This window comes from Vombatus ursinus, unplaced genomic scaffold (assembly GCF_900497805.2).
Source record: "Vombatus ursinus unplaced genomic scaffold, bare-nosed wombat genome assembly UNPS02000582.1, whole genome shotgun sequence".
Lineage (NCBI taxonomy): Eukaryota > Metazoa > Chordata > Mammalia > Diprotodontia > Vombatidae > Vombatus > Vombatus ursinus.
Genome location: NW_020940360.1, coordinates 6595043 through 6607333, shown reverse-complemented (window position 1 = coordinate 6607333; position 12291 = coordinate 6595043). Strand labels below are relative to the sequence as shown.

The 12291-nt window shown below is 34.0% G+C and overlaps 1 protein-coding gene across 1 annotated transcript in view; it reads right to left on the bottom strand.

Annotated features, from left to right (window-relative positions):
- The window catches only part of LOC114037828 (cytochrome b5 reductase 4), a 101206-nt gene that overhangs the window by 58304 nt on the left and 30611 nt on the right, over positions 1–12291 (bottom strand). Inside the window, exons 5-7 of the mRNA XM_027854804.1 lie at positions 8745–8771; positions 6391–6445; positions 493–550 (exon numbers count right to left, since the gene is read on the bottom strand). Of these exons, the coding sequence (XP_027710605.1) occupies positions 493–550; positions 6391–6445; positions 8745–8771 (140 nt within the window). The remainder of the gene's footprint in view (positions 1–492; positions 551–6390; positions 6446–8744; positions 8772–12291) is intronic.

Sequence of the window (12291 nt, the reverse complement as noted above, 5' to 3'; positions counted from 1 at the left end):
GAAGTCAGCGCATGATCGTAACGTGAAGTCATGAATGGCTAGGATGGCTGACTTAGCTCTGTGACTATAGCAGGAACACCAGAACTTTATTGCTTCAGCTACTAGTTCTTGTCTTTTAAGATGCATAGCTCCCTGGAGTCTACTGGCTAGAGAATGGAAGACATGGGAATGTACTGATGCTCAATCTGTAGTCCAAGAGGTTATCTGAGCCCTCAGTGGCAGAATGATTGTAGAGAATCAAGGAAATAGCATTCCTCTGAGACCCTGGTTTCTCCTTCTTACAAGCTCAATTTGTGATCTGGAAGTCTGTTACTTCAAAGACTGCTTTAACTAACAAATATTCTCATTTGTTCTGCAAACTACAGTAACAGGGTTTTGTGGGATTTGAAAGGGGGAGGGCATTTATACAAATGAAATCTAAACAGGGAAAAAATACAAAATACCTCCTAGTCTGGTTTTTAGATTTTTCTCTGATTTCAAAGAAACATTTACCTTCTGTTTGGTATATATGACAATGGTGACTAAGGATTCTGTTTGGAACCAATCATAGCTGTAAAAGATTGTGAAGAAAAAATGTTTAGATCTCAATTTAAACAATCCTGTCCACAAGCATAAACCAAAATCATCAAACATCTTCATATTTTCAGTTTTCAGGAAAAAACACATTTTTTAAAACTTATACTCCACACAAAAACTACCTCTTCACTTTATTACATGATGTATTTAAATTATACTTTTTATATAAGGTCTTAGGCCAAGGTTGCTAACTAGATAAACACTTATCTATTCTCACTGAACAAATTTTCAAAATCTGAATGGTCTGCTTCTGTGTAGGGGTAACTTGGATTAAGCTCTATTAGAAATTTTTGACACTTTCATAGAAAGTGGAACTTACTAACATCTATTTCATAATGATAATTAGCAAATGCTCATGAACAAAAAATTTGGTAAGGGATTATCTTAACTCATAATCGTCCCATAACAAATAAATGACTAAGTCCCAGAGAAAATGACTGATTAAACATCAAGTTAATGCTAAGTTGTGAAATTTATTTTTCTGATCCTCAGAAACGAATACTGAAAAAAAAAAACCACTTTGAAATGGGCAGCTACTAAATACCTGTAAGTTTATGGTGCTCTAAGAAGTAAAAACAACAACAAAAAAAAAGAATGGGAATTGCTACAATATAGAGCAGAAGATTGTGTGTGTGTGTGTGTGTGTGTGTGTGTGTGTATTTATATATGTGTATGTATATATACAAAGGGAGTATATATAGTATACATATGTACAAACAGAGAGACAGAGAGACAAGAAAGGAGAGAGGGATCAGAGTAGAAGCTGTGTGTTATTCACTGGTGGTCAAGCTAGGACACAACTACCTTAAATCTTCAATATTACTGGCAGCATTTTTATATATGAATTATGCCTTTTCTTAAACGTTTAAATGATTTGTTGCCATCCCCTTGGATATAAGGAGTAAACATTCTTAAAATGTTTTTAGAACAACTCTTCTGGAATTATTTGCAGAACAAGGTTTAATCTTTCCAATATTTTCAATCATAAAAAAAATTTAAAGTTCTTTGTAAACTTTAACTAACTACAAAAGTAGTAATTAGCATCTTCAACATCATCATCCTCTGAAAACAGACAGCTAAAAATCATTTGGTGCCAAATCTAAGCAGTAGGGTAGGTAATTAGATTGAGTAATACCATTTTTGGTAAAAATACAAACAAGATGTGATCAGACTGATAATTTTTCTATGGTTCATAAATTGGCTGAGTAGACAATTCTAAAAGAATTTCAAAAAGTCTGGAGTAATGGCAGCAATAACAAAATCTACAGTGAATATACTGAAGAGCAATACTAATTTGGATTTTTAAAATCTGATACATTTGTTGCCCTAAACAGTTCTGTTTGTAATCCAATTTCATAAGTGTATTTTTGCCTGGAGAGCCAGGGAACCTACCTCCCTGAGTGTTGAGCTACAGTCGCTGGTTCAGAACACTCAATGGACAAATGAAACATCAGTCCTGTGATTACTCTTGGATCTAAGAGAAACTTACCTGTCATAAATGGGCAAATTTACAAAGAATCTTTAACAATATCAGAAATGTTTCCATTTGACTCCTTTGCCAGTAATGACTGACATTAATAAAGTACTTTAAGGTTTGCAAAGCATTTTATGTATATTTGATCTGGTAATACAGCTATTATTATTATTATTATTATTATTATTATTATTTTCAGAGCAGCTATGTGACTTGTCCATGGTCACATAGGAAATACTTGTCAGAGGTGGGATCTGAACTCATCTCCCCTGACTCTAAGTCCAGCACTCTTCCCACTATTACTGCAGTACTTCCTTTTAGTCACTCATTACACTGCCCATGAAGAAACTCTGTCCACGTTTCCAATGTGGTGAGGAAGCACTTCAACTCATAAAAGATAAAAACCATTTCCCACATTTTCAACATAGAACTATCTGAAAAACAAGAGAAAAAAAAAACAGAAACAAAGAAAACCTTCCAAGTTTCAAAGCAAAATAAAACTTAGAAGGATACTTAAATCAATTATGAGACCATCTATATGTCTTTAATGCTGTCATTTAATCAAGTCATCAAGAGTACTAAAAAAAGAAAAACTACTTATCTGGTAGCCCAGTTTTCCATCATTCTCAACTACTCAAAATACAACCACATGGTAAGAAATAAGCAAAAAGATGTTTTCATATCACGAAAACCTTTCCACAAAGCACATGCTCTTTCTGCCACAATGGAGGTATGGAGTCTTTCTAGTCTTTCACTAGAGTCAAATGTCTTAGAAGTAACTCAAGGAACTTTGGTTATCTAGCATTCCTATAATAGATAATGGCTTTGAAGCAGATGAGGAACAGAAATGTTGGGAACCCTGGGAGGAAATGATTACACCAACTTCAACAATTCAATATGCATTCAAGAAAAATGTGTTAATTATGTATTATGATGATTTTGTGCCAGACACTCAGAGTTCTTAACAGGTTAAGAGGGGAACACTTATTCTGCACGTGTCCTAGACTTTGGCAAAGTTGAATTTAAAGAGCTGAAAAGCAAGGATGATAGGCTTTAACAGCCTATCCATTTTTACAAAGGAAGTTAGCTCTGATGACCAAAAAATAAACTAATATGATAAGGAAGAAAAGAAAGCAATAGCTATAAAGTAGATGAATAAAAAACTCGTTGACTGACCACACAAGAGGCTGAACCTGGGACAACAGAACAGAAAATGAATACAAAAGAGTGATACAGATCTGTAAAATTATCAAGGCTGTTAAAATCTAAAACAACCTTAGGCTTGTGCTAAATGCTAAGGGCAACAAAAAGAGTTTTATAGCTAGACTAGGACAAGAGGAAGATCAAGAAGGCAGACCACTTGGGACAATGAACGAAATGACAAATGATAGACAAGATAGACCGTCTCAAACTCCTATTTTCTTTCTGTTTTCTCTAGCAAGAAAACAACTGTCAAAATGGGACAAAAACAACAAGAAAGTTAGGAGGAAATTAAAACTAAGGATTTATTAGATAATATTAAGAGAGCCCACATCTAGGTACTTTCAATAAGTTTGAGTAATTAGGCTCGGAAAAATTACATTCTGGGGAATTAAAAGAATTTACAGATGTGGTCGCTTAACAGCTGATCATTAGAGAGTCATAGAGAAATGCAGGTGATATGAGCTAGAAGACAGGAAAATGACATCTCAATTTTCAAAGAGGAAAAACAGATTTTTAAAACTATAGAGCTTCTTTTCAATTCCTAAATAAAATCTAAAATGTATTACAAATAAAACGTTTTGTGAGCACTTAGAAAAATGAACAGCACAATCACTGAGGCAGCATAGAGTCATAAAGACTTGGTCATACAATCTTTGGGCACATAACCCCCATGAAGGCCAAAGACAAAAACAAAGGGCCAACATGTAATGAAATATTCATACCGGCATCCTCATGGTTGTAAAAAGCTGTAAACAAAATGCATGCCTGCTAATTTGGAAATGGCTGAAAAATGGCTGCAAAATGGCTGCACAGTAAGAAAAAATGAATATGAAGAATTCAGAGAAATATTGGAAGGTTTGCATGAACTAATGCAGAGTAAAATAAGAACCCAAAGAACAAAATACAATGACTATAACAATGTAAACGAAAAGATCGTTAAAAGGAAACTAAATTCTGAGTAACTGAAAAACCAATGAATAGAAAAGATAATAAAACATAACTTCTTCCTTGTGCAATGAGGTGAGGAACTTTGAAAACAGAATACTACACACTCTGTCAGATATGGTCAATGTATAGGATATTTTTACTTAATTGTTTTTGTCATAAGGAAGGGTTCAGTGGGGATACATGGGCTGAAATGACTGTGATACAATGACAAAAGGCACCAATAAAACACTTTAAAAAATGAAGCCATGTAAGACTAATCTCATCTCTCTCTCTCTCTTTTTTTTTTTGACAGAGTACCTAGACCAGTGAGAGGAAAGATGGCATGGCAGACAGAGCCATCCTACAAATCAGGAAGACTTGGGTTCAAGTCCTTCCTCCAACACGTACTACCTATGTGCTTCTTCGTAAGTCACTTAAGTTCTAAGTACCTGAAGCAACTAAGGCCATAAGTGATATAACAGTTACTAATCTGCATAGGTAGAAGAAATTTCCTCATGGGGAACTCCCTACATCGGTGAAATCACAGAGATCTGGGGTGGGGGGAGGGAGGGAAGGACTTTCATTCAGCCCTCCTACTAACTCCACCCAAAACAATAAAACTTGTCTGGAAAATCTTAATGACAAATCAATCATCACCACCAGCTCACATTTACTTTATGTTTTAAAAGGTGCTTTCTTCACAACTCTGTGATGTGGGTAGTGCAAGTATTATATTCTTATTTTAGTAATACAGGAACTCAGGCTGAGAGAGAGAAAATTACTTGCCCATACGGCAGACACATGACATACAGATTTTCGGCAAGGCATCTGACAAAAGTTTCTCATGATATTCTTGTGGACAAAGTGAAGAGAGTTATAGCTAGATAACAAAATTATTTAGGTGGATCTATAATTGGTTGAATGACTGACCCCAAAAGTGGTGATTAATAGAATGATGGAAAATCTCTAGCAGAGTGACACAGGGTGCAATCTTTGGCCCTATTCAGAAAGCTTATCAAATTGGTACATGCATGAGCTAATACATTAAATAACAGAATCATTATATAAAAAAAAATTGACAGACTAGACTCAGCCAACTCTAATAAGATAGAATTTAACAGGAATAAGGTTAAGTCTTGTACTTGGGTTCAAAAAAATAAATTGTGAAAGTACAGCATGAGGTAAAAATGAGTTACCAGTGTGACATGTGACATGACAATAACATGTCATGTCCTCCCCCCCAATAAAAGGCCTTTAAGCTCTATCAGCAGAAGGAGGGAGGTGATTGTTTCACAGTCTTGTGCCCTGATGAGGATGCATCTGCAGCATTAGTTCCAGTTTGGACACATCTTAGGGGTGGGGATGCAGCAGCAATATTAACGGCCTAATGGAACACTAAGGTGGCAAGAAAACTCTTAAACTATGCCATTTCCAGGGTCAGGTGAAAGAAATGGGGAGGTTAGCCTAAAAAATAAAAAGGTTTCAGCTGGTAGAAGAAGTTCATAATAGTAGTCTTCAAATAAATGAAGAATGTACTACCATACAGAAAGGGGATTAATTACATCTTCCCTAGCCCCAGGATCAAAAAGGAAACTTCAGTTCAATTTAAGGGGAAAATTCCTAACATTTACCTCTGTAGTGAATTTCTATTCAAGTGTTGAAACAGAGGTTGGATGACCATAAAGTGATGTCATCAAGAGGATAGCTATACTTCAGATCAATACGAACTAAATGGCTTTTGAGGTCCTCATTAACTCAGCCTACAATTCTAGAAGCATCAGGAAAGGGCTAATTGAAGTGAGAAGAATTACAGAGAGTCGATAGAAAATTATGAAAAAAAGTTTAATTTTGCTCAATATATTGTTTAATAATAATAAGGGACAGAAATGTGCAACACACCTTAGAAAGATTTCCATGAAAAATAAAAAAATAAGTTTCATCACTTAAAAGGAAAATTTTAATTTATTTGGAATATTCACTTTAAGGAATATCTCATTATCCCACAACATAAAATAACTGAGGACTTATTGTATATATTTATTGTATGATAGTAATAGTAGGTGAGATACATTTTAATACATTATTGTGTTTGATAAATTATTTTAAAAATTTTTATACTGGAAATGTGAAGAAATTCTCAACTCACCATATGCACTTTGTACTAAATAAACTCATATTTATTTGACTCAAAGTGAAATCACAATACATACCTTGGAGAAATTTCTTTGGCAGGTAAATCTGGTAGTTTGCTTTTGAGAAGTATGCCTATAAAGAGAAACTTTTTTAAGGAATGGAAATTTCACCAACATGTTATTCTACTAAAGCAAAATTAAAATATGTGAAATTATACAGAATAAATTTTAAAAGTTGAAGACCCAAGTGAAGATGTACACTTCAAGTGCACATAAGGTGGCATGGTAACTCTGGGTTTTTGAAAGTTAAGTCAGTGACACACAATCTCTGGCATTTTCTATCAAGTTTTGAGCACAAGCTCAGAGATGAACTTTTGTATGTGACTTTAGCCCAGGTTAGATAAGTCTGGAAAGGCTCAACACCAGATACTGGCAAAGAGATGATTTTTTTTTTCTGCTGTAGCAGCTCAAGAAGACAATTTATCAAGGTGTAGAAGGCCTGTGTAATCTGAATTGGTAAAAGGAGTAACCACACTAATAACATAATCCTGAAGTATTCATTTCTGTGGGAACCACAAAAATTAAAAACAATTACTTCTAAAATGACAAGCAAAAAAAGTTCCTTTATGTTAGAATTTTAACAACCTTCAATCTATTTCAGGAGTGTTTCTATTTTTAAGGATCCTAAAACCCCTAAAAATGCAAATATCAGGAATATATGCATCACTGCCTAAAATTATCTTCTTCAATGGATCTGCAAACTCAGCAGTCAGAGCTCTCTGCTCTACGTCATGCTGATTTTTCTATTATTCACTTATTTTTCAATTATGTGATAGTAGTTCTCAGAATTCTACTTTCACTCATTTGACATCATTCACACACACATAAAACCTTATGATGTCACTACAGTTTAAATGTTCATTTACATGCTAATAAAGACTCAAACCAGAAACGTAAAATATGCCTTAAAAGACCCACTTTTTGGTAACATTTTAGACCACTTCATAGACTACCATGAAAGCACTGAGCAACACTGATCTATTTCCAATATTAAAGTTGTTTTTTTTCCCCCTTTTCTATGAGCATTCCTTTGGTTTCACAGGCTCAGCTTGTTTCATATAACATTCTCATTATAGAAGCTACTTTCCAGTTCCTAGAATTGAACAAAGTCCAATGTTACTTTTATTAATAAGCTAGTGTGGCATTTCTGGTGACATTTTCAGAATATTAGCACAATAATACTATCATTTTCTTTCTTACATATAGGGAAATTAAAATTAGTAACATGTAGGCAATTTATATACATATGAAAATAAATAATATGAAAAAAAACCTCTTTATTGGAAAAGACTATATTTAGAAATACGAATGTGGGAGTTTGTTATTGATGTACCAAATAACAATGGTTGTTAGCAAATGCATGAGGACCATAAGTCCAAGGCAACATTTACACTAATTTCTGAAAAGGTAGCATACTGACCACATAACACAAGCTTCATATTACCAGAATTTTGTCCTCAAAAGAACAAAAGGATATTGGTCATAAAATAAAAATATAATAGTTGAAATAACTAAAAAGTGAAGGAACAGATTGTGAACTATTTTTTCAATCTCAAATAAATATTTTCCTTTTCATCTATGGACCTACTGTTTTAGGAAAAAATGAGTAGCAGGGATGGTAGAAAAAAGTCTGAAGTTAGAGGTCCTGTCTCCAAACCCTATCTCTGACTTTCTGCATGACCTTGGGTAAATTAATTAACTCTCTGTGCCTCAACTTCCTCATTTATAAAAAGAGGAGCTAGGCTAGATGACTTTTGGGGTCCCTACCACCTCTAAATCTATGATCCTATGTAAGAATAATGTTAGGAAAGTTAAGGAGTTAACTAAGGCACAGGAAAACTGCCAAAGACAACAAACACATCTTTTTAAAGTCAGAGCAAGAAAAATAAACATCAAAATGAATATAGAAAAGATAGGCCCAGTGCAGGGAAGATGGTCCAAAGTTGAGAGATAAGAGAGAGAAGGCAAAATTACTAAACTTCTATTTTGCTCTGAGAAAGGAGACTTGTCTTCAAATTGAAATGAGTACAACAAACACAATAAACATATCATTATAAAAGATACTATTAAATATTATATAGTCCAGCACAAGTGAGGAGAAAGTAAGTGAACACTGTGAAATACTAGTGAGTCAATGATATTACTTCAAATAAGCAGTAGTTGTTGGTGGTATTATAAAAGAAGTTTGTATATGGGTCAAAGATTTTATCATCTGTCTGGTCAAGCCTAAAATTCTAGGATTCCTAGTTTTGTTAAGCGCATGTAAATGACATTAATATAAAAAAAATTACTCAAATATCAAGAAGACAAACTTGGTTCCAAAGGAGTCCACAGAAATATCATCTTCCATAATCTTCTTTGTAAAGACTTACCATTTAAAGGTTTCTTCTCATGATTCTCTAAAAGGAAATACAAAAGATAAATAAAATTTTTAAAGGATCCTATATTAGGTAGAAAGTGAGCAAATATCAGAATATAAGACAACGAAAAAGGAAATCAGCTTTGAGAATGGACATGCTTTAAAATCAAATCTGAATCAAAACACATTTATAAGAATTAAATTAAGTCAGGTAGCAAAAGAAATTCATTCTACCTAACAGTTAACTAAGCATTAAGAACTCAACTGTTCTTTCAAAGTAGGCTCATAGTATCAAAGATTTAAAGAAAGGAAGGACTACAAAGGTCATCTATTCTAATCCTCTTGTTTGCATATGGGAAAACTGAGTCTCAGAGAGCTCAAGTGACTTGTCCAATGTCACAGAGAGTAAACAGGAAAACTGAGAGTTGAAACAATATGCCCTGACTTTAAACCCGGCACTCTGTCCACAGCACCACACATTCTTTGTCTCTCAAATATCCACACTGTCCATAAAAATCTAACATATCCATATTTTTAAATGCTCCAAATTGCTAATGGAGAAAGGCAAATCAAAGGAATTCTGAGATTCCATCTCACACTCTGATGAGCGGCAAAGAAGACAAAAAAGGAAGGTAATTCAATTTGGGGAGGCTATGAAAAGACAGAAATATTTATGTGCTTCTAGTGGACCTGTGAAAGTATATAACCATTCTGGAATGAAAATTGGAATTGTACACAAAAAAGTTATTTAAAAATGCATGTCCTTTGACCCAGCAACAGCACTGCTAGATCCATACCCAAAAGAGATAAAAGAAATAAGAAAAGATGTGCTCACTTTGGCAGCATATATAGAAACTGGAAAAAATCCTATACGAAAAATATTTATAAAAACTCTCTTTATGGCAAGAGAAAATTGGAAACTAAGAGAATGTGTCCAACAATTAGAATAATTAAGGAACAGCTGAATAAGTTGTGGTGTATGAACATGATGAAATACTACTGCGCTGTAAGAAATGAGGAAACATAATTTCAAAAAGATCATTGAAAGATTTATATGAACTGATAACAAAATGAAGTAAACTAAAACAATTTACACTATAACATCAATATTATAAAACTGAATTAATTTTGACGACTTTTATAAATTGATGAAGAATGAAATTAGCAGAACCAGGAGAACAATTTGTATAATAATAACATTGTAAAAAAAATAAATAAATAAAAAACCCAGAACCTTGAAAGCTGTAAGAATACTAAAACTATTTATGATTTCAGAAGACTGATAAAACTTGTTCCCTATAACAGAGACGTAATGGATTTAGGATGCAGAATAAGACATATTCATACAAACATACACATATATACACAGTGAGAAAATTTCTTTTGTTTGACTACGTATAGTTGTTAGAAGAAATTTGTGTTTTGTTTTTTTTAATTGGGTGGTTAGAAGGGAGAGAAATAGATTTCTGTTAAGTTGGATTTTTTTGTTGTTGTTGTTCTTGCTGTTTTTTTGGTGAGGCAATTGGGGTTAAGTGACTTGCCCAGAGACACACAGCTGGTGAGTGTAATGTGTCTGAGGCCGGATTTGAACTCAGGTCCTCCTGACTTCAAGGCCAGTGCTCTATCCACTGCACCACGTAGCTGCCCTGTTAAGTTTTTTTTAATAGAGATGTGAAGTTACTACTGGTATGGAATGTTGCATGTATTTTCAGATGAAGTCACCATATTATTAATTCTCAACTTTTTTACTTTGTTACAAGGGACTTCTCATGAAGTGAGAGTAATCTGTAAACAGTTGTAGTATAAAAATAAATAAAACAAATAAAACAAAAACAAAAAAAAACTAATGTAACAAGATGATCAACTAGTAGTCCTTGATCAGTCTGAAGCAGTTCAAAGGTATTAATGAAAGCAATGCTACTTTGATTCCTTCTCTGAATTCAAGATATTCCCTAACTCAACCTAGGCCTATAGTAACAAAATGATATTGGCATGTGTTAGAAACACTTTACATAATCCTGATATGTATAACTATTAAATAAAAGTTTATGAAAATAAACTGTGCTCCATAATATTCCATATTTGAAAAGAGCTTCTAGATACCATATAATGACAACTGTATAGGTCAATTTCTTCACTGGTAAAATGAAGTGGTTCTAAAACACTTCCAGTTAAAAATAATAACAATAATGATAGCTAATATTTACATAGTATTTTAAGATTTATAAAGCTCTTTACATCTACTATCTCATTTGATCCTCAAAAGAGCCCTGTGAGATACAGGCTACTGTCTACATTTTACAGACAAGGAAACTAAGGTTGAGGGAGGCTGACTTGCTCAGATTCACAGTTAGTTAAGTGTATGAGGAAGGATTCAAACTTAGTTCTTCCTTATTCCAAGATCAGCACTTTCTCCACTATGTCACCTCACTATCTCTATTGGTCAATAGTTCTAATTTGAGGCAAAATATAATCTTAATTGCAGATAAAACTTTAGTGTGGCTATCCACGATTATCACACTTTAAGTTGGCAAAGTATAAATTGGTGATTTACCACTGCTATCTATAGACTATAAATCATGACTACTACCTTAAAGCATTATATAAATGTGACTATTATTATTGATTCACATTCAAAAGAGCAGATTGACTCATTAATCATACTGCAGCATTTTAATTCAATAAATATTTATAAAATGACTATTTTGCACAAAATGCTGTGCAAAATGCTTAAATGAAATAACAAGTTTAAATAAGTCATGTTCCCTGCTCTCTTGGGGTTTACAGTCTAATAGAGGAGGGAAAGGGAAAGTGGACAGCACATATACAAATAATGGAAGTATTTAATAATACATCATATTAAGTACAGAAGAAACAAGCAAAATGCTATGTTAGATATAAAAAGTGAAAGGACATTACTAACAGGGAAACTGGGCTCTAATTCACAAATACATGGAGGGGAGAATGCTGCAGCAAAAGGATTTCTAGGAGGATAGAATGTAAGGACAGATAGTAAACTACAGAATGAAGGGCATATGACCCAGTTTGGTTGGAGTGGAAAGTATACAGAAGGGAGCAGTATGAGGTCTGGACAGAAAACAAGAAGAGTTCAAATTGTAAAGGTTCTTGAATGTCAGGCAAAGGAGTTGGGCCTTTGGTATGGGGTATGAGGCGCTGTGCTCTATAGAAATAATTGGGGGGGGGGCAGGTCATAGGCTCATAGGGTCACGACTTACATCTGAAAGAAACAGAGTGGTAATCTTAGCCAGCTCACTCATTTTAGAGATGGGAAAATGGAGAGCCAGAGAAAGTGAGGGATCTGCTCAAGAACTCTTCATCAGTTAATGGATTTGTAATCTCCATGTTGCCAATGTTTCCTTCAGTGAAACAGATTACAACCTGTCTGTAACTGTCCATCGAGCACAACTCTCAACCAATTCCCATCCATTCACCATCGGGAGTACCAAAACCAAAGACCACCTGCCTTCTACTTGAAGGAGGGGGCAACTGTTACATAGATAAGTTAGGTAGAGGGACTGGATCTGTGATTTCATTGGTAA